This window comes from Cinclus cinclus, chromosome Z, assembly GCF_963662255.1.
Source record: "Cinclus cinclus chromosome Z, bCinCin1.1, whole genome shotgun sequence".
In the NCBI taxonomy this organism is placed as follows: domain Eukaryota; kingdom Metazoa; phylum Chordata; class Aves; order Passeriformes; family Cinclidae; genus Cinclus; species Cinclus cinclus.
In genome coordinates, this window is record NC_085084.1 from 39,977,073 (window position 1) to 40,000,504 (window position 23,432).

Below are 23,432 nucleotides of genomic sequence, written 5' to 3' on the forward strand. Positions count from 1 at the left end.
ACTTGATGTAGGAAGTATGACGTTTTTTCCTCATTTCCTCACCTCTAGAGCAGAAATGCATGGTGAAAACTCTGTTATATAGAACAACTGCTATAATGCAATAAATTCCCTCATAACTCATGTCTTTCAGCACTCATACCTGTCACTGCAATTAGCATTTCATCTGTGAGGCTGCCAATAAATAACAAGTCTCATATTAGTCCATTTGCTTGGGTCATTTTTAATGAATGATGAATGACATTTCATCCATGTGTTCTAAGATACTGGCAAGAAATCTATTTATCGTACACGGCAGAGCCTCTTCACCTGCTGTTTGCAAAACGTCTAGACAGTCAAAAAGTATTGCTTCTCCATCCACTAACTGAAGTACATGAGACAGTTTGAGTATCACTGGCTAACAACTGTAGTGCTTAAAAATACGAAAGGTATTAGAAAAAGCAGAAGCCCTTCTCTGATGTACTTTCAACTATAAAAAATTCTCTTCATTGTTTATTGTATTACTCAAAAAATTCCTTCAGCTTTTCACCCACACATTACAAGCACATGATAGATAAGGAAGAATTCTATGCATCTGCTCCTGTGACTTTATAAAGTTTGGAATTATGCAGAACCTTCCTGCCTTAATTTCAAGAGTTTAATTCTATTAAGTGATTTTTAATTTCTCAAACCAGACACTATTGACTTACACATGGAAAATATTTACTTTTTGCTTCTGATAAACCTATCATGTATAATTGGCATTAATTAGATAAGTCATGGTGCAGGGCAAAGATTTGATAGTACACAAGGAATTACTCCTGCATGAAATAGCAATGAAAAAAATCCTTATGTCACTTCATCATTTATCTGCTTTACATGTTTAGAGCACTTTCCGATCAGAGACCGTATAGAAAAATACATATTTCACCAAATGAAACATACATTAATTTTTAAATAAGGCAGAAAGTGCAACAGTCAATCAGACACCCACCTTGTCAACCAGTGTCCAAAGTCTGGCCTATGAGCCCACTGGACACCTGTCTGATTCAAGGATCGAAGCAGCCGACAGCACGAAAGGATGATCCATGGAGTTGCTAAGCTTATCCACTTATCTGATCCTTTCATCAACTCTGATGAAGAGGTGGCCTTGCCCAGTTTTGAATTACTTCCTGCTGGAATGTCTATATTCTTGCACTCAGAGGTTTCCCCAACACTATCAAAATTTTGTTTCATACTGGTGCTATGTTGAGGGTCACATTCTTTCAGAAGAAAATTATTTCTACAAAGTTCCTGACACAGCACCAAACAAAGTGTATTGATAAGAAAATACCAGGTTTGATGTTCCTCTTCTATAAAACTGCTTGCCCCCAAACTCAAAACATGGCCAACAGTTCCAGCCAGAATCAGCAGATCTATTTCTGACCAGCTAGATTTGGACACAACAGGACTCTGCGAATGAAAAAAAAAAAAAAAAGAAGCAGTAGTGAAAGGAAAGAGTATATAAAAATTATAAAAATTTCACTTGTAAGTATTCATAGTGTGCTTACAGTAATTTACAGCAATGAAAACAAAATAAATAGCAGGATAACTTATTCCTATCTTAAGAAATCTCAAAAAATTTTAAAAGCATAATTTCAGTGAAGCATACTCAGCACTACAACATAGTAATAATATTTAAAACTGTATTCTGTTTAAGAAATAAAACTGCTTTATGAATAATCACAGCTGTACAGATTAAGATTCCTTATCACCCTGTAACAGAAGGTTCAAAAGAAGCTCACACCCTATTGCATATTTGTAGAAGTAAAAATAGAAATCCTGCAGGAATCCTGAGATACAGATAATAGGTAATTCTCTAATAGCAGAAATCTGTGATATCTTCAACTCAATACAGTAACGGCATTCTCAAGTTAACAAAGTTACTGCCTGATGGCACCCCTTCACCTTGCTTAGCTTGAATGATAAAATCTACTTTAAACGTTTACCCCTCTTCATTTACTTCACAAACTCTGCTTATCTAAAAACACAATACTTTTTCTCTAATGCCTTCATTACCTCAATTTCCTGTTCTCAGCAGCTAATTGGAATTTCCTTATCATCACTACTTTCAACGATAGAGCTAAAGAGAAAGCTAAAGAGAAAGCGTAAGGGCATGAGGAAGTTGAGACCACTCAGTTCATAGCTGTTATCAGGTAAAGAACCATTCCAGCACAGAGAAAGTCATAAAAGGACCACAGAGAGACACAGCCATGATAAGTATGCACTAAGGAAGATCACAAAGATGACCAAAACTCTTCAGCCATTAACTGACAGGCGAATAAGAAATCACAGGTATAGCTCTGAAGAGCGTCAGTCTGGACTCTGTAACAGATAAGGAGGAAGTGACACTGCACAAGCATTACAGACATCTGATGGCGCCTGTGGATCTGTACCAACTCGTTAAGCAGAGCTTCAAGAATCTGTCAAGGGTGGGGAAGAGGGGTAATGAGGAATATGCTGGAAGCAGGGGCAAAGTAAGAAGAGAAAGAATTCAGTTACATATAAGTAGGAGCCAGTACAGACCTCTGACTGAGCCCTGTGCCTGGTCACTGTGGTCTATGCTGTCTTACTATATCCTCTCCTATCTTCTGCTCAACTCCACTTCATGTCCCACCTGTGGGTGTTGCAAGATGCCACTTCAAGTAGCTGGGGTCAAGCCTGCACGTCAAAAATCTGAGACCAGAGCAAGTAAAAACCAGCACTAGAGGACATGGAACCAGCAGGAGCTTCCTAACATACCGTAATAAGTAGGATAACATACATGCTTGTGAAGAATTTTGGGAAAGACACTGTCAAAAATAATACATTACTATTTTATCTAATTTTGCACTATTACAGAATATCATGGAGTATCTCTTAAACTGTATTTTTAGCACCTAATAAAACAAAAATTTAAAAGCCAGACTGAAATTACATTGCATGCCATTTTTACTTCAGAACAAAGATCTCTGAAACTACTTTCACATTGTTGAGGGTTAGTTCTCTCCTTTTTTCCCTCTGTGGAATTTTCCCCATTGTCATGCTAAGATACCTGTTGACTGGGCCCTGGTGACAAGGGGGAGGGGACGGGAGGGAAGAAGCAAGCCCCGCGAGATTCAAACAGCCAGAAGAGGAAGCGGAAGGCTGGGCCTCGGCCCATTTCCCCCGCGGAGTTCGGACGAGAAGGACGATCGGCGCCTGTGTCCCATCCCTGCCATCCCAGCGTCGGGAAACCACCATCGGACCCTGCCCTGCTCCCTTCTCACTGTAACCTGCCACCACCCAGCACTCTGCTGAGCACCAGGACCCACACCGTGAGCGGAGGGCTCTCTCTCCATCTCTCTCTCCCCCTGGGACAGCGCTGCCATCACCCCCAGCCCTCCTGCAGCTCTGTGGGACCTGCCCGCCCCCAGCACCGGGAACTGCAGCTCAGGGAAAAGGTGCCTGCAGCCAAAAAACACTGGGACTGAGTTACTGTTCTGTTTGTGGGTAATTTCATAGCTGTTGTTGTTCTTGTTTGTCTTGTTAGATATACTAGTAAAGAACTGTTATTCCTACCCCCATATCTTTGCCTGAGAGCTCCCTTAATTCCAAAATTATAATAATCAGAAGAATCACATTTTTTTTTCAGTCAAAGGGGAAGCTTCTGCTTTCCTTAGTAAACACCTGTCTTTCAAACCAGGACACACATTCATTTATTTAACTGCGTATTTTTACTACATCATCCCCCTACATCTGACCTATGAACAAGCTTTATAAAAAAATCTTGAATATTCACAGGGATAAATTTCACAGAGAACCTACTAAATTAAAAGATGCACAGTGTACTACAACTCTTGCACAGTTTAAATCATGTTACAAAGAAAATCAAACCAAACTGACCTTTGAGCAGATAACAATAAAGCAGGTATAAACAATAGAATTATCTCTGAGCATCTGAAATGTAAGTATCACTTGTGTTTATGACTTACTGACAGCAGCATATGTATTTTTGTTCAATAAGCAAGACAACGCAACACAGAGAAGACAACAAACACAAGATGCAAAATAGTTAACATTATTAGGAATTTAGCTTTAGGGAAAAAGCTTTTGCAAAATCAAAGTTTAATGAGATGCATGTGAAAGAATGCAGGAGCTACAATTACAATTATGACCTATTCACATCTTCATTTCTTGTGTTGTTAAAGAATACATTACATCAAAGTCATTTCACTTAAAAAAACCCCACAGAACCAGAAAATGTCCCCATGAGGTCACACACAACAATAATGGGGGAAAAAATACTAATAATCTGAAAAAAATGCCCAGGTTCAATCTAAATTTATTGGCATTTGAAATTTCTTTGGTGTTTTAAAGACCACTCAGGTTTGTTTAGTACTATATTCTGAAAAGCAAATACCATAAGCTGGTATTTGGAACAAAAGGACAAGGTAGTCTCTGCAAAGACCAAAGAGCATGAAAATCACAAAGCTGGGGCAAGAACAGTACATGGCGGATCTTCAGCAAGTTTAAATTCCAATAATTCTATCATGCTGCCCTTAAAGATCTTGGCTGACTGAATAAATGAGCATGTAAGCACAAGCTGCTTGCAGAGACAAAGGAAGCTGAGATCCTAAATAAATGAGAATGAACAAGTCTGTGATATAATTTGTCTTCTTTGTAAGATATAACATAAAATCTATAGAAGGATTGGTCTCATGTATCTGGTTGCTGTTAGCAACTGATACGAAAACTGAAGAAGTGATGTATTATCAATAGGGAACACACAAAAACCTCATTAAAATGATGGCATTAATGTGATATGTCCCAGGGTCAGAAATCTCTATTTCTTGCCTGCTTGTCTTTCACAGCTTCAGTGAAAAGAGAAAAAAAATTACTCTTACATTCAAATCAAAGGATTAAAATCCAATGACATTTACTGATAAACCAGATTTCAGATCAGAGTTAATTCACTATGCAAAAGTAAAAATTATGATACAAATTATTATCTCCTGAACCTTGATAATCTTAAGAAATTCTGAAAATACTTTCATCAAGGTTTTCCATATTTCCTCCTAATCCCCTATATATGAGCTGCACCTTATAATGAATGCCAAGAGTATGATGTCATATATGGTCTGACCTTAGATCATTTAGATTATACCTTTTTTTTTAGATTTGGTTTAAAGGCATTAAAATGTAGGTCTTAGTCTAATATTCGCAGCTCTGTTTTTCCAGCTGCTGAAGATTTCCAGCCCTCAGGAACTCAGCAGACACTCCAGATACTAAAAAACCTGTATGATTCTCAGTTTGTTTGACATCTTGGCAAAAAAACTTAAAACAGAAAGTTTGTTTAGAAATATTTAATTTAATTTAATTTAAACAACTGATGTGTCAGCAGTAGTGTTTAGGCAATACAGAAACTGATCTCTCTGCCCTATCTTTGAACATACCTTGCTAGCTTGCAAAAATGTCAATATGTAAAGAACAGAGTACATGCGCCTTTGATAATTAAATTTTGAAACATCTTCACATTGAAATAAAATCTCCTGTAGTCTGTGTTCTGAGTCTTATCCCAGTTATCTGGGGGTTTTTGTGATTAACCATCTACAGTTAATGCCTGAGAAATTCTGCAACTTCTTTTCAGATGAAGTATTTTATTTTTCATGCTCACCATCACTCACAATTTACCATTATGTTCCCTTCTGATACTCCAGCTCCCTGAACCCAGTCTTGAATGTCTATGATGGTAACTGTTCCATGACAAAGTACTACAGATCACACTTGCTCCTACTTTTTCACAGCAGTTTGGGATAATTTTTGAATGCTATCCGGTAAAGACACCACCCTAATTTTTTCTCCCCAAGTCAAAAATGCAAAAAATATTTTGGGTGCAACTGCATAAAAAATGTAGCATTGTTCAATTAGTCAACAATATCAAACAAAAGAGGAAAAACAAAAATACTGTTAAATTAACAGATGCTTTAAAATAAATTGAAAGAAGGACATTTTGTAGATATGATAAAAACCCACTATGATTCCGCATAATGAAAATTCTCAAGATCTCTACTTGACGAGCCTTAACTTCTATATTCTACTTTCAGAAAACTGTTACTTTTTATTTCTAACAGAAAAAGGCCAAAAAAACCCCACAATTAGTAGTAGTAAATACCATGCTTAAGTCAACCACCAAGCAATTAGAGTGAAACTATGAACAAGAAATTAGAATTTTTAACAGTTTTCTGAATTCATAAAGGCCTGCAGAACTATTCAAAGCCTGAAGTATCATTAAAAGAAGGGACTGGTTCTGCTAGAAACACAGCAATCAGAATCTATAAATAACCGTCAGGAAGCAGATGCTAACACTGCCTGCATTGGTCTTCAGAAAATTCATGAACTTGGTAATCAGTTTCTATATTCAGCAACAGTGGGGGGGAAAAAAGCATTACAAATGAGAAGCACTTCAGAGAAATCTTTAGAAGTGAACGGAAACAATTTGAAGAAAAAAAGCTCTGAAGCCATTAACAGGAGAGCTTATCTTAATTACTTTTTAGATACCTACATTTTATCATATAGCTTGAGCTTAGAAAAGGTTTTTTAGCTTTTTTTTTAACCAGAAAGGACAAGATTCAGGATTCTACTCCCACCATCAGAAGACCAGGGCTTCAGAATTCTTTCAGAAGTGAACCCCACACACAGATTCACAGTGTGGAGATGCACAGGTCATAAAACACTTGGATTCAGAGATATTTTAGCATAAGTAATACTCATAATTCACACAGAAAGCCCTTCAAGATCAACTCACAGCACACAAAAACAACCCATTTCTCCCCCAGAACCTAGGCATTCTAGTGGAAAAGGGATGAAAGACAGAGATGAGTGTTTGAAACATATTTGCATTACAAGCAGCACCAGATCCACATATTGCTCCTTTCACCTTCTCCTGGCTCTGTACTTGTCTAAGCAGACTCATGAAAACCCCACCACATCATTGTAAAACAGCCCTGAGACTGGTAAAAAACTTAATCAGAACCAAGTCACTGCTTTTACATATGTCTGGAATGAAGACACATACTAACTAAACCCACAAAATATTTCAAGCTTTCTTTGGAACTTGAATAGAGACAGCAAAGACTCCCTGACTGATATGATGAGATACATTCAGTAATTCAGTCACCTGTGGAATAGGAGTGAAATAGGATGACAAAAATGTATTTCTACAAGTTTGAATAAAAAGTCATGTCTGCCTCAACCAGAATTACTATTGCCTAAAATTCATTAAGATATATTTAAGATTCCCACATTTTCAGATATATCTTAGGTGGAATATGATCAAAGACCAACCTGTGATGGAAAATCCACTATTTTTTATTTCTGTCTGCCCTAGTCCTGGAAAAACAAACATACATTGGAAAACATTGCTGAAAACCTCATTTGTGTATTATGAACTTGAAGCAGCTGATTGGAGGGTGGTGAGACACTAGAACAAGTTGCCCAGAGAAGCTGGGGATGCCCCAGCCCCTGAAGGATAGGCTACACAGAGCTCTGAGTAACCTGGTGTCCCTGCCCATGGAAGAGTTTTAGAACTGGATAATCTTGCATATCCCTTCCAACCCAGACCATGCTATCATTCTGTGATTCTCTGAGACTGTCCACCTGGAGAAGAAATATATTAGCTGTTGTCGTTGCTCTCCATGCTATTGAATGAAGTGGCATGCATGTAAATTTTATGCAGGTCCACAAAATTCATGATATTTAGATCACTACTGTTTACTAAAATTAGGAAAACCAGTAACACAATTAAAAATAAGTCTGTCTTTCGAAGCTGCATTTGTTTGTCATTGCATACAAAGTACACATGAGATTTCTACATGGGAACATTCATTATTCTTTCAAGGTTATATTCTTCTTCTTTTTATAAGAAAAAACACCTAGTCAGAAACTACAGAAACAAAATTACAACCTGGTATAGATCAAATAAAATATATTAGCAACCTTACTTTTAAGAATTTAGATTTAAATCTACACTCAGGAATTACAGCACATATCCGCACAGAGTACAAAATTAATCTTTACCCAGGAATACTGAATTTTCTAAATTGTAAGAAATATACAAAATGTTTCTTCAAGTCCAAAAGTTTGTTCTTTTCCTTGATAGAGCATGATGCCATATAATTAATGTACTTGTCATGTTTTGTCACACATTTTATAAAAATGGTGCTAAACCCCCAAATTGATTCTATGAAACATAGATTGATGAAAGACTGTACTGCAGAGATTGCACCATCAAATGGAGTACAATGACCAGTGAAGCTATTGAAAACCAGAGACCTTTGAAAAATATGACTAGCAAGCAGTAGAAAAAACAACTAGAAGCTGATTTCATGGTGTGATTGACAGCTCTTGGCACACTAAGTTTCACAGTGGAAGAATAGACATTGCAAATTCTATTCCCTCGGAATTACCTGTATTCTATTGAACACAACAGTAAAACTCATCAAATAACATACAGAAGGTAACTTGTTGCACTGAGAACCCTTCAAGAACTCCAAAGATTTTAACAAACTCTATGTCTTAAGCTTAAAAAGTAGAAAAGACAGATAAAATTAGCTCCTTCTGTAGCATTTTCAAATCTATTAAAAAGCCCCCCGAAGATTCATAACACCAATACAAGAAAAGGTATACTGGCAAAGTATATTCTTCTTATAGCATTACTGTCTGTTTTATCACCACTGTCCTTTGTGCATGTTGTTGTAAAGTATTTTACATCTTGCTTTAATTGCAATTGTGAAACCTAATTATGTAAAAGCATAGTATTTGTACAAGGCATAACTGTTTCCAACTTCATAAAGCCAACTGAAAAATATTGTACAGTATTTTAAAAATATATTCAAATTATATCAAAATAAGCACTTCTTAGATCTTCATTGGTTGGTATCATGGCACAGTGACAACAGCACATTTCAATTACAATTTTAAATAATAATACACATTCATATTACATTACAACTAAGAATTTCTTTAAGCACACACAGAGAAAACAAAACTTTAACTAACAGTATTATAAAATACAGTATACAAAAGACAGTATATGAAAGATAAAACATTTTGAACCATAACTAATGCATGCTCTCACCTTTGGTGGAAGTCTGGAATTCTCAACGATCTTCGCAATAGCAGATAAAATGCCACATGTGAGTGCAGAAATCAGCATCATCACTCCAACTGCTGTTAACCAGGACATACTGCAGAAATAGCACAAACTTTCTGCTGATGTGCATACAATGACATGAACAGCACACAGCATCAGACACATCAAGTAAAACAGCAGAGAGAACAGCGGAGGGGAAAGGGGTACTTCAAATTCTGCCCGCTTGCTCAGGGCTTTTGGAACACTAAGCAAAAGCAGTAGCAGAACCTAGAAAAAAAATAGAGGATTAATACTTTAAAAACTGGGTTTAGCTAAACAGTAAGAATTCACACAAAAAAATCATGCTGTTGTCATCCACGTCACTCTGCTAATATGCATACTTTATCAAAAAACCTGTAAAGAATTACGTTGGATTTATTTTCCCCAAGTAAGGTATTACCATATAAATGGGTAAACCCAGTATTTTCTTTTCATTTATTACCGGCTTAAACACACAAGTTGCCAAGTTTAATATTTCATAATCTGCCTTCTCACTTGTAGCAACCAATGACAGGTATTCACATTTTTACATTCCCTGTAAAAGACCTTGAACTCCAAACATCAAAATAGTTTCTAAGCAAACAAATTTGACCCGCTGTTTGTCACCTGCAAATGCCTGAAGTTAATACATTCTGTCAAAGGCAATTTACTTCCTGTATGAGAAATACATATGTATGAGATCCTGCTGAGCTAATAAACAGCTTCCCAATCGAGGTGAAGTTCTCATACTATCACACAAGTGTATGCAGAATTTCTACCTTACAAATTCTCCCAGTATTTACTCCTTGTATCTCTCCTTATCTTAATTGAATTTATTGATTTTACTTTCACTTTGCTGACCTGCACACAGATCAGGCAGAATTCCAAGTTTTCTCTTATGTAACTGTTGCAGCAGACATGAATAATACAATGAAACTTTCTGCTACTCATATAGAAACCATTATCAAAAAGTGGGAAAAGTGGGAGCCTCAGCCACACTCTAAAATACTTTGCAAGCTGCAGAGATGGAGCTGGGACTAGACTTACCTCAATCAGCTGTTGCTAGGGCAGAATTAAAACAAATCATAACAAAAACAACTATATCAGACCACTGTCAACCTATAATCTTTCACTGTGACTTGTGAAGAACTATGCCCAAAATCTTTCCCACACTACAGTGAGATACAGTAGACCAAAAATAAAAAAATGCTTTGCAATGGTCTGCTGCTTCTTCATATTCGACTGCATATTTCATTTGGTTATGAAAATATGCAGTTTTGAGTATCACACTCAAAATTTAAGTCTTACATTTCAACCCATCACTTAAAACAAAAACAGTACTCATGGCAGGAACATGCTCAAAGTGTAGAAATTAGGTCTTCTGAGCAAATGCAGTTATCAGTTCATGTCTCAGAGGTATTTTCCTCATCTGAAATGCAAGATAATTGGAATTTGTAGCATAGTGTAGTTTGAAGTGACATCGGAGTTTCTCTACTAGTACTTATTCAGTGAAGGTGGAAAATCGGTATCAAGAAAAAAAAAAACATTTTGGAAAGCAAGGCAGTTTCTTGAGTATTGCACTGGACAAAAGAAAAAACTTCAGCCATTTTGCTGAAGTCTTAAATTTCTGTGGTTAGTAGCTGCGTATTTCTTTTATGAAGGCTGATTGCATGTAACACTTAACATTTGTTTTCCAGAAATACTAAGCATCTACAACTGCATTCCATTAAAAAAAGTCCAATGCTTCAGATGTAAAGTAACTGTCAACAGCTTGAATGCATAGGTTCTGAAAACAAAGGATGAAGATATGCACCTTCAGATTTTCACCGAACTTTGTTCACCTCCAGATCTTCCATCTGTAGAGCAGGAACAGAACCTACCATCTCATCTAGAGAAGGGCACCGTGGAATTCATTCCTGTGAAATGATCAGTGGAGTGACAAGCCCCACTGAGCAGTCTACCAGAAAGCTACTTCAGAAGCACTCTGTATGCAGAGAGCAAAGCATGGGAGACAATACACAGAGCCCTGCCAGGACAAAGGAGACTCAGCTCTTGAATTTTCCCCAAATATCAGTTGGACAGATCCACTTAAAGTCAAAGATATGGTATCTCTTATAACTACAGGAGATACGAAGAGGTAACCCTCCGGCAAGTATTTATTTCAGGGCTCCAAATCTATCGCTACAAGTAACAATTCCGGGAATGGTGAAAATTTTCCATACAAGGTATTGCCTGTTCAAAGCAGCTATACTCAATATTAGATAAAGAGAAACAGCTATGGATTTAGTTGCCAGCCTTTTTTTTTTTCCTAATGCAGTAAAGTTAATCAAAAAGAGAAGGCTAACTATATGGGAGTAATTGAAGTTGTTGCACAACTGCATTATCTGCCGTAACTAGCTACACTAAAAGTAAGTAATTCATATAAAAAGCACTCTTGAATCATTTTAAAGGCCAGATTTTGTTTTAAAAGGAGTATTAATCCTGTCCAAGCAGAATGTAAGCAAACCCTAAGAACCCACATTCAGTAATTTTAAAGACCAGTAAGCGTATACATTACATATTCAACACCAAGATACTTTACTTTTGTGCACTTAACTTTTTCTTAGAAAGATCTATTTTCATACCTCCATAATGATCACAGTCCCCACCATCATTGAATACATGTCATATTGTGCCACTTGTTTGCTTAATGAAGAGCTCAAAGTCTTGAGGGCCTCCAAGTATTGCTTCAGGACCTTCTTGCCAAGATTTAAGAGTATTTCTGAATTATTCCCCTCTAAATACAGTTTGATCCAATTACTATGGGATTTTTCTGCTATCTTAAAATGTTCATATCCAGGATCTGGAGAGAAGGGGAGAAAAGAAAAGAAGCAAGAGGATCCATGAACAAAGAAAGATTATCTGGAGATGTGATCATATTTTTATATTTGCTTGTATAGTGTATAAAAATATATAATTGCTATGGCAGTTAAAAACTTTTTTCACAGGTAAAAAATTACATTACCTTCCTGCAGTAATACCAGTTACTTGGAAAAAAAGTAATTCATTCTAACCTAATGAACTGTCTAGACATGTAATAATTGACAAACTTATTGAAATAACCATTCATTTTTACAAAGAGTTTCCAGGACAAAAAAATTCAAATGTTCCAGATTCTGCAGCATGGGGGGGCAGGGGAATAAAACAGTGTTGTCCACTGGAATTACTCACTATCCAGACACACTGTATAAGCTAAGTAGAAAAGGAACAAATAGCTGATGTCGAGGGAAAACACCAAAGAGGACAACACACACACCACATCAGTTGGTAGTATGGGCTTGGTGAGTGGATGGTGAAGGTGGATTGAGAACTGAAAGAATAGCAGAGTGCAGAGAGTTTTAATCAGCAGTGTAAAGTCTATCTAGTTAGAGGCCTGTTAGTAACAGTGTCCCCTAAGGGTCAACACTGGGTCCAATGAAGTTTAACTTATTCACCAGTGACTGGGATGAAGGCCCAAAGGCCTCCCCTCAGCAAGTTCCCCCAAGACACAAAGCTGGGAGGAGTTGCCAATACCCCAGAGGGCTGCGCAGTCCTTCAGAAGGGAGTGACAGGCTGAAGGGACAGGAGGAGAAGAAACATCTGAAATTCAACAGAGGCAAGTGCAGGGTCCCGCAACCCCAGGCACCAGCCCAGACTGGGGATGACGTGCTGGAAAGCAGCTCTGTGGAGAAGAACCTGGGGTCCTGGTGGACAACAAGCTGTCCATGAGCCAGCAGTGTGTCCTGGGGACCAAGAAGGCCAATGGGACCCTGGGGTGCATTAGGAAGAGCACTGCCTGCAGGTCAAGGGAGGTGATCCTGCCCCTCTGCTGTGTCCAGTTCTGGGCTCCTCAGGACAAGAGAGACATGGAGCTCCAGGAACAGGTCCAGTAGGGGGCAAAAAAGTTGATGAGGGGACTGAAGCATCTCCTACATACTAGAAAAGGCTCAGGGAGCTGGGCCTATTATGCCTTGAGATGGCTGAGAGGGGACTTCATCAATGTCTATAAGTACCTAAAGGGAGGGTGTCAAGAGGATGGAGCCAGGCTCTGCTCAATGATGCCCAGCAAGAGGCAAGAGTCTGCCTGTTGACAAGAAGGAACACAGTAAGTCCTACCTAAAAATAAGAACTTTTGTTACTCTGTAGGTGGCTGAGCTCTGGAACAGGTTGCATGGAGAGGATGCAGAGCCCTTTTCTTGAGATATGCAAAAGTTTTCTGGGCTCATTCCTGAGTAATGTGCTGTGGGGGACCCTGCTTGAGCAGGGTGGTTGGACTAGATAACCTGCAGTGATCCAGGCCTACTTCACCTAATCTGTGATTCTGCTTTTCAAAGACCAGTCACTGAAAACAGTATGCATTCATAACACAAAGTCAGTTGATAACACATGGAAAGCAAGAGCTTAACTTTCAGAAACTCATATCTCACTGGAACTTATGCTATGCATGAATATTCACATTTATCTGCATTTTTTCTGAAAATATGTTTAATTTCACTTCAAACTAATAGTACGTGCTATTTCCCTGCAATTTGACTTGAAAGGTAATGATAACTTAAGTACAAAACATCGATTTGGAAATTTTTACATAACTTGCAGTTCTTCTTAACTGAAAGTAGGGTGAAACATTTGCTGTACAGTTTCAGACAAGAAAGGTTAAAACAATGACTGAAATAATTGTGGTGTCACAAAGACTTAAGTTACAGCTCCTTTTCAATCCTCATAGGTGAACAGTGTATTCTACTTAGGAGAAAAAAACCACTTTATTTTTTCTTAAGCCTATTCAACAATAGTACATTATTAAATCCAGAAATGTTTTAGATTTTATTTCTAGTGAATGAAGGTGAATGAAGTATTCCTATTCACAATTTGTACAGTCATGAAAGAATCATGCTTACTATTTGCAAATCTCTTATCATACAAGACACCTCATCATATGCTGTGGACTGAATTCAAAGGAAGAATTTTAAAAGGCTATGTTTAACTCAAAATGTCCAGTCTGTTTTCCCAAGAATTCTAGCAGACTCCAAGGCACGCTGACCCTGCTATGCAGGGGGCTTGCAGGGATCTGCTAGAAAGTACAATTCAGCCAGCAGCAAACACCTGTATATCAAGAGAGCTGCCAGTGCACACAGAGGATTTAATTTCCTTCCTGTAATTCTTTTAACTTTGCTGTAAAGTTTCTCTTCCAGTATATTTGAAATTAGAGTTAAATATTCATACATTTCAGGACATCCATAAAGGATCGCCTAAAATGAGCTTTAATCAAACTGAGATTTGACATGACACTTTCTCATTATACAGAAGACTGAAATGAGTTCAAGCTATATTTTGAAACATAAATAAATTCCCTCCACATCATCTGCTCCTGTTCTGCTCCCTTTTCATACTTCTTGACTAGTCTCCCTCTTCATTCTTTTTAGCATTTTTATTTCATTCTCATCTACTTCTTTCCACGCTGACTGCCCACCAAAACCATTGTGTCTGTGTTATGAAAGATGACTTTCAGTCAAACCCTCATGAATGAATTATTAAAGATCTTGCAGACTGGACTAAAAGACCATGGTTGCCAAATTTCATATGAGAATTCCAGTTACATTGGTTCAGTGGCACATTTATATGCAGGAAGCATAAATAAGAAGAGTAATGGACACTAAGTTGTTAGAGAAGCATTTTGGTAACAGGCAGGTAATATTGGCAAATCACTCCCATACAGGATACTTAGAAGACAAGTCAAAACTGAAGCAAAATCCAAAGCAAGGTTGCCCAGCTGCACATTTCACAAAGCACTGGCAATGTTTTACTTGCATAGTATTACATTAGCAATTTGTGCTTCGGCCTCACTACCATCTTACCACAACCAGATGGATAAGCTTTGCAAACATCTGTTTGACAACAGTTCCACTTAGTCCAGCCACAGGCAGCAATCATTTAAAAAGAGTTATAAGGAAAGAATGAATAATGTGAAAGTGACTTCTCCAGTTTCAATATATAAATGTCCCAGTAAAAGTCAAATTATTTTAATCTAATACAAGTTCAGGATCAGTCCCAAATTGAAAATCTTGCACTCCTTTTAGTAACACCACCCAAGTTGCTCTCAAGCATGACTCTTCATTCCACTGTAAAATGTCTTTCAAAGAAAAGGTCCTAGTTTATCATTCAGCTACATGTTCAGTAGTTCAGAACATGGGGAAAGCATTGCTAGATACTAGGGTTGCCTAGCTTACATTGAGGTATGAACTTGCTCAAAAACCCAAAGTATGTTTTTAGATACTCCATCTTTCAGCTTTTTAATTTTTGCTAGCTATTTTCATTCTCCTCTTTCAGACCTTTTCTTTAGCTGCATGTACCCACATCAAAGGAAAACCTCATGCCTCACATTACAATTTATTAGTTTCAAAAAGCTATGTTTTTAAATAATAAAGCCCTTAGTCAAGCTTCAAGTTTCTTATGTAAAATAGAATTTACTTGAAGATACATTTAAGTGTGAGGATTATTCTGTACCTCAATAAAGCAAACCTCAAGTCCCATTAAATGTTGTACAACCTCTTAGTTTGAAAATGCATGTTTATATGAACACTGTGTGGGAAGGGGGGGAACCTGCCTTCTTTCTGCTCTTTATTTATTAACATATATATTTAAAACATAGTTGTAGATGAAAAGAAACTTTTGTGTATTGTTACAATTTGCTCTTAACATTGGAGCAGCTGAGTCCAGGGAAATCCATGGCTTCTTTATGAAACAGCTTGTAAAGGTCATTCTGCCTTCCCATCTGACTGCAATTCAACTCAAATGATATCGGACTTCATCTCAATGTGTTATGAAGGAAACTAATATTCCACCAAAAATGAATGCGTATTTTATGATTCAGCTTAAAATGGGTGAGTCTTTTCCTGCTATCACTGACTCAGTCATCATCCTCATGGTCCCAACAGCTGGTGCTCTAACCCCTGTACTGTAAATTACAGCACTGGACCGGAATGCCATGTTTTCCCATTCAGTAGAGCTTACTGGTTTTGACCTCAAGAGTTGAAAATATTTTATTTTTTTTTAGGAATCAGCAAGGCTTATACTATCCTGGCATCATAGTATATCTGAAAGTATATCTTTCACTTTAAACTAAAGTTCCAGTCATAGGCATTTCTCTTAGCAGTAAACTGAAATGTTATGATCTACTAGTTGTTACTGTTAGCTGAGAATCTGCAGTGGAAAGCCTGAAACTGCAGCAGCAGTTTCAATATGAGTGATGTCCAACTGACTCTATCTATCTTTTGGGGTTTCTTTCCCTCAAAAAACCTGGCAGCAGACTTTGTCTGTGGAATTCAGAAATTATACAGCCCAAGAGCTGCCAGCACAACTCTGATGAGCATTCAGATGTTCTACAAATAAAGATCAAAAGGCTCTGAGCAGGGTGACCTAAAGATGACTGCTTAGATCTGTGTCCAGTCAAGTCTTGAATGTTTACAGGTATGAAGCCTCCGCAATCTCTCTTGCCAACTCACTTCAGTGATTGATAAATCTTACCTAAAAAGGTTTCCTCTAAATTTTTTGCAGGGACCACCAATTAGACCCTGGTTCCCTTTTGTTTATTCTTCCCCATCACATATTACCTACGTTGATAAGACTCCTACTGAACAGTCCTAGCACCCTCAGCCCCTCCTTTTATGACAGATGTTCCAACCTGTTCATCACCTTCATGGCCAAGCACTGCACTCATTACATTATATCCACTAAATTAAAGAATTATGGTACTGAGAAGCCCAGCACCAGACCCAAGACTCCTGATATCTACACACCACACACACCACAGCTGATGACTATCCTCCTAAGGCCACCTTGGACGCTATTGCCCTTCCTTTCACAAAGGTGCTCTGCTGCCTGATTTTCAGCTTGGTGTCACCAGTCACTTAGTAGTGGTTCTTCCAGCTGTTTCTAGTCAATCAAAATTCAATCTGCACTGGTACATTGGCTTTACTTCTTCTGAGGTGTAGGACTTGGCATTTCCCTTTGCTTAAGAACCTTAAGAGGTTCCTGTCAGTCCATTTTTGCAGCATGTTAAGGTGCCTCTGAGTGGCAGCACACCCACCTACCACATCAAGCACTTCTCACAGATTTCTAGTGTTTCCTTCCCGTGCTGAGATGCCACTTTGTTCCACTGGCCAGAACATTGATGAAGATGTCAAATAGTTCTGGCTTGAGGTAAGCCCTGTGGTTGATCACTGCAGCCTTCAGGGGGACTTTGCGCTACTGATCACATTCACATGACCTCACAAGCTGACCCACTTTTCAGTCCATCTCACTGTCCAGCTATCTAGCCTGAAAAGCAATAGGATGGCTGAAGCACCACATGAGCACCATGGATAGCGAAGGCAGGACTTCCTCTAGTTGTCTGAAAAGCTATGAATTCCATACAATCCAACTGTCTGCACCAGATGCCCACACAATATTGCCCATGTTAGTCTATGCACTAATCCTGACCCAGAAGCTCTCAACTATTACATCATACACTCCCAGGCACATCTATATGCCTGTCACCACTCTCTCACATAAAGATCAATTTTCCTCTTCACATTCCCAATTTACAATCTTAGAATTGTAGAATTATTCAGGCAGGAAGGTTGCTTTAAAGATTATCTCATTGGTCACCAGCACTGTTAATGGAGACCTCTTCTGCTAGATCACTACTCCTTATTGGTTTCCAATTAGACATTAAGCCACTGACTTTCCAGACATGCAGCCAGTTTCTTACTCATTACAGAGTCCATTTATCAAACCATATCACTCTAACAACAGCAGCAGGAATGTTCAGAGAGGCCTTACCCAAGCTCCTACAGAAGTCTAAGTAGATGACACATCTTTCGTCCACTCACACATTTACTCCATCATAGGAGCACACTAAATTATCCAGGCACAATATGCCCATGGCAAAGTAGTGTTAGTAGTTTCCAATAATCTTTTTGTCTTCCACGTGTTTTGATATGTCTTCCAGGAATATCTGTTTTGTGATCCTACCATGCACAAAGGTAAGGCTGACTGGTTACGCAGTTCCCAGGATACTCCTTTTTGCCTTTTTTTAAAATGAAGGCAAAATTCTTGAACATCAATCAGATTACTGAATACAATAACTTCTCAGCAAGGTAACCTCTTTCTAGGGGAATCCTGACAGATGTGTATGTGCCTGTAGGGGAATAGTATTTATCTTCACTTAAAAGCCATGCAAAACAAACGGCAAAATACTGTCAGATGGAGTTTTGTGATGGCATTTTTAGCAACACAATTGTGTAGTGAAACCCCCCAAAAGGGCAAGTTCCTCGCTTGACACAACTGGGTTAAGTGAAGAAATCCGTGCAGAAAAAAAAAATGTCAGAAGAGATGGAGCATGGGTCCTGCTATAGGCATGTTGCTGCAACAAGTGAAATTTTTCTGTTGAGATTCCTGGACAAGCTTTAATTATGATTAGAAGCTGTGATGTTGAAAGATAATTGATTCTTGACCTAGAATGATCATTTTGCTAAAATTTATGTTGCTATCCACTTTAATTATTCCTAGCTGTAAAACAACTCTGCATTCTTGTCTAGTAGTTACTTTAAGACATCTTCTAATGTCAGTGGTAAAATATTGGTAAATATACGGTAAAATATTCTCCGTCACCCTCTGACTCAATTTTTTTCCACAAAATTATCCAACTAACTTCATTATTTATACTGCAATGTATATCTTGCTTGCTAATGAAATACAACATTTTGCTAGGTTTGGTTTATTTTTTCTACTTGTTTTTTAATCTTTCCTCCAATACACACATACACACATTTTTAAAAAACAGTTCTCTAGGTTCTCATCCCAAGTAAATACATAAAAATGAAATTAAAAAGCAACTTACCCTAAATTATCACCCAGCTTTACTTAAAGCACTTTTTTTATTTAAACTGGAAAATTCAGTCCATTGCATTAACTCTCCAAATAGCTCAGTTAGTGCCCTATATAGGACACCTCACAAAGAGCAGTTATGAAACCACTGAGATTTAACTACACTGGCAGTTTTACTTTAATCTCACTCCATCATTATTTCTGCTCTTTTGCCAACCAGGAATATTAGTAGTCATTTTTAAAAAACTGTATTCAGAAGGAGTGTACCAAAATAGGTTGCAGTAAAGATTGAATTCGGTACAACTGTTCTGAATACAGACCTCAAAAATGCAATACCATACTATGGAATTTAAAAGTACAAACTTTTAAAAATTGTTTTATAAACAATCTCCTTTTAGTATATCTCTAACATTTTTTTAGCTAATTTACCTTTTTCATATGCAGGTGTATTCTCTTGCAGCAATCTGCTAAGCTGGAACCCATTCAAGTGCACAAAACGTAGCTGTTCTCTCATTGTCTTGCCTCCAAGAACTGGCAATATAAGGTTACCAACACTATTTCTTGAAATTGGTAGGCCAAGACCTATTGCCAGTGTGCTAGCTAAATCTGTTTGCTGTACATGTTCAGGTTCAGCTACAGGAGCTACAATGAACAAAAAAAAAAGAAAGAGAGGAAAATAAGTATTTCAGTAACAGGCTGGTTCTATTTGTCCAAAGACAGCTGGTACCTTATTAGTTTCAAAATTGTTTCATTGGTGTTAGATCATCTATTTTAAGTGGTCTGCAGAGAGCTGACTGATCTCTTTCAGCTGCGGTAAATCCAATACTTATTAAATTCTTAGCCAGCACCACTCTTCAATACTAACAACTACTGTAAACACAACATAAATGTTATACAAGTATAAGTAAGAAAACAGATGGTCTAGGACATCACCGTAATACTAAGTTACAGTCTACATCCTAAGAGGATTTCATAACTTTTGCATCAGAAATAACAGAAAGCACTACAGTAGGGTAATTTAATATATGAACAAGGAATGAGAATCTAAAATAATGTTGACAGCATTACAGAAGTTTCTCAATATAATGACAACAGCTCAAGATTTAATTAATATCAGGTTGCTAGGCGAACAGAATTAGACATCAGGTAAAGAATGTTAAGGCACAAAATCCATGGCTACATGCAGGCAAACCCAGTGATTTTTAAAGGGTCCTGTGTAAGATTCCATTAACTTACTGCAGTTATCAGAATTAGCCTTCAGTTCCACAGAAATCTACAGACATGAATGATTTTATTAACATAAGTAACCTTCTGTTTAAGATTGTTTCACTAGCTGTTTCTTTTTCTGCAGAACTAGTTAGGTACTAGTGTTTTTCTACTATGCTTTTATTTTATCTTATCTTCTTTGTAACTTCAGGCCTTGAGTGTTTTGACATAAATATCATACAGAAAGAATTCTATATAGTCTTTTATTCCTCTCAAGGCTCCTTTTAAGAGCATTAAAATTTCCCTCATTTCTCATCTAATTTCGATTAATCCCATCCTTGTACACAATGCCATCTATAATCCGTAAAGCCTCTTTGCATGAGTGCCTGTATGTCAGCAGTTTTCAGATTTTATCTTTAAAGGCAAGTTGTAACTGGTTAAAAAAAGCCAAACTACCAAACACATTCAGCCAATCATGGGTGACACATCTCTGTAGAATACCCTGACAGCATACTAAATGCAAAAAGCCCACAGGATTACTATTTTGAGGTCTACCAAATTAACCACAGTACATTTTGTTTACAGTAGGATCATAAGAAGCAGTCATTGGAATCCTGATTACTGTACCAATGAAAAGTAAACGGCTGTATATTTACAAAGGCATTAGAAATCATGAACTCAATCCCAAAAGACAGGCAAATAGATATATTTCACTGTATTGTAAAAACTGCTCATTCAGTTTAAACCTCACAGAAACTAATTCCAATGAGCAGGAGACTCATTTACAGAATCCATACTCTTGTGGCCTGGCTGCTAACACATGCTAGTGGAATTCAAAAAATAAAAATAAAACCAAGAGCTTTGATCCACTCTTGACTTTGTTTTGTTTACAGATCTGAGAAGAGGTCAATGACTCCTCAAGCAGTGCTTTCCATTGCAGCTCAATAATAGCTTTACAAACAACAGGAAAATCTACCTCCACTGTGCTGCAGGAGCCTCTAGGAAGATAAATAAATCAAGGTTCTGCACACAGGTTTTGGAAGAAAAGAAATCAGATGGAAACAAGCAAGTGGCAGAATAAAAGGCAGAAGGGAGTAATATTTTGGGGAAAATATTCACTCTTGGTATAACTACATTGTGCCAATTCACACGGTCAGGGAGTTTATTTAAGCACAACTCTACAAAGTAAAAATTCTCTACTACTCCATTTCTTTACTGTCTCTTGCTGTTAACTATCTGGCTTTTATTTTTATTATCTACAAGTAGAAAATCAGCTTCAGAAGCATGTAAATTGACATCAATGATATAAAATTAACCAGCCCATACAGTAAACACACTCATGGTCCATATTCTATCCTTAAGATTTAATAAACAATAGTCATACTATCAGAGCCATCACATCTCACCCTTTCACAAGGGTCAGATCAAATTAATGTTAAAAAACAATCTTATTTCTAATAGGATTCTTTTCTATTATTTTCCTATTTTCTGTCATTAGCTGCCCAAGGGTTTTCTTCCTCCTTATGGTTAACTCTTTGTGAGAAATTGTCACTCATTCCTCTATCCTAGCTGTCTCAGGGAGAAGAATGGAGGCCAAGGAAATATTCTGGCCATGAAAGTCAAAATATAAACCCACTCCAAGCAGGATTTTGCATCTAAACCCATTCATTTACCATCACCCTAGAATCCTGACAACAGATCTCATTAGCTCTCAACACTCAGATAGGACAATGCTGTAAAAGATTATCATCTCAGAAATACATAATTCTCTCAGTGGTTACAAAGCTTGATTAATGGCTTCACCAAGATACAGATTCTAACTTTGGCTGAAACCAGAGTTTTGGATCACATGGAATGGGCTTTTCCAAACAGCTGTAGAACAAACCAAAGCATTTTCCAATAAGAATTCTAGAATAACATAAACTAGAGTTGCAAGTGTGTTCTTGTCCTGGTTTCAACTGGGACAGAGTTCATTTTCTTCCTAGTATCTGGTACAGGGGCTGTGGTTTGGATTCAGAATGAGAATAATGTTGATAACACACTAATGTTTTAGCTGTTGGTAAGGAAAGCTTACTCTAAATCAAGAACTGTTCCACTTTCTGTGCTCTGCCAGCGAGCATGAGAAGCTGGGAGGGAATGCAGTTGGAGCAGCTGATCTGAACTGGTCGAAGGAATAATGCAATACCATAGAGCATCACAGCCAGTACACAAAATGGAGGAAGTTGACTGGGGGCTGTGGATTGTTGCTTGAAGGTGGGCTACCTTCAGCAGATGGTGAACAATTGCATTGTGCATTTCATGTTTCTCTTGGGTTTTATTCCCCTCTCTCTCCTGTTTCCATTACAATAATAACTACTATAATCTACATATAATTATTACTGCTGTTCTTGTTACAGTTATGTACAGTAGTAGTGTTCCCATCCTAACAGAGTACACCATGCACTGGTATCTACTGGAGCCTTACACCAAGTACCACGCAGCCACTCACTCACTCACACCCCCCATCCTGGTGGGGAGGAGAAAGGAAAGGTAAACCTCATGGGTTGAGACTAGAACAGTTTAATAATTGAAACAAAACTAAATATTATATTAATAATAGTAATGAAAATGAGACAGAGAGAAGAATAAAACCCAAGAGAAACAAGTGATTCCCAATAAAATTTGTTACCACCTGCTGACCAATGTACAGTCCATCCCTGAGCAGTGACTGGCAGCCCCAGTTGATGTACTAGGGATAATGTTCCATGGTATGGAATATCCCTTTGGCCAGTTCAGGTCAGCTCCTTAATGGCTCCTTTTGTACCTGCTCAATGGCAGAGCATGGGAAACAAAAAAGCCTTGATTCAGAGCAAACACTTAAACACCAGTGTGTTACCAACATTATTCTCATACTGGATCCAAGAAACAGTACAGTACAGCAGCTTTACCAGCTACTAAGAAGAAAACTTACTCTATTCTATCTGAAACTAATACAGTTCTAAAAAAGGTAATGCTTTGATCCTTACCACTCCTCTTCTCAAAAGCAGAGCTGATAAACAGCAGTGGTGTGTGGACTTCTCCTTCTGAAGAACCACCATGACTGCCTGTTTCAGACATCCCATGATCCCCACAAACAACTAACAAATTGGGCAGAGAAGCTTCGTCCTGTAAATCACAGGAAAAAAAATCTAAGTTGCCATACAAACAGAATTCATTTCTA

General features: G+C 37.7%; 1 protein-coding gene across 5 annotated transcripts in view; it reads right to left on the bottom strand.

Annotated features, from left to right (window-relative positions):
- The window catches only part of PIGG (phosphatidylinositol glycan anchor biosynthesis class G (EMM blood group)), an 80,027-nt gene that overhangs the window by 48,784 nt on the left and 7,811 nt on the right, over positions 1–23,432 (bottom strand). For 3 of the 5 annotated variants that reach the window (XM_062513329.1, XM_062513325.1, XM_062513326.1), the window contains 5 exons: positions 23,239–23,377; positions 19,457–19,669; positions 11,770–11,987; positions 9,113–9,394; positions 971–1,428 (listed from right to left, as the gene is read on the bottom strand). In XM_062513329.1, the coding sequence (XP_062369313.1) occupies positions 971–1,428; positions 9,113–9,394; positions 11,770–11,987; positions 19,457–19,669; positions 23,239–23,377 (1,310 nt within the window). The remainder of the gene's footprint in view (positions 1–970; positions 1,429–9,112; positions 9,395–11,769; positions 11,988–19,456; positions 19,670–23,238; positions 23,378–23,432) is intronic. The other 2 variants (XM_062513328.1, XM_062513327.1) reach the window with 1 other exon arrangement.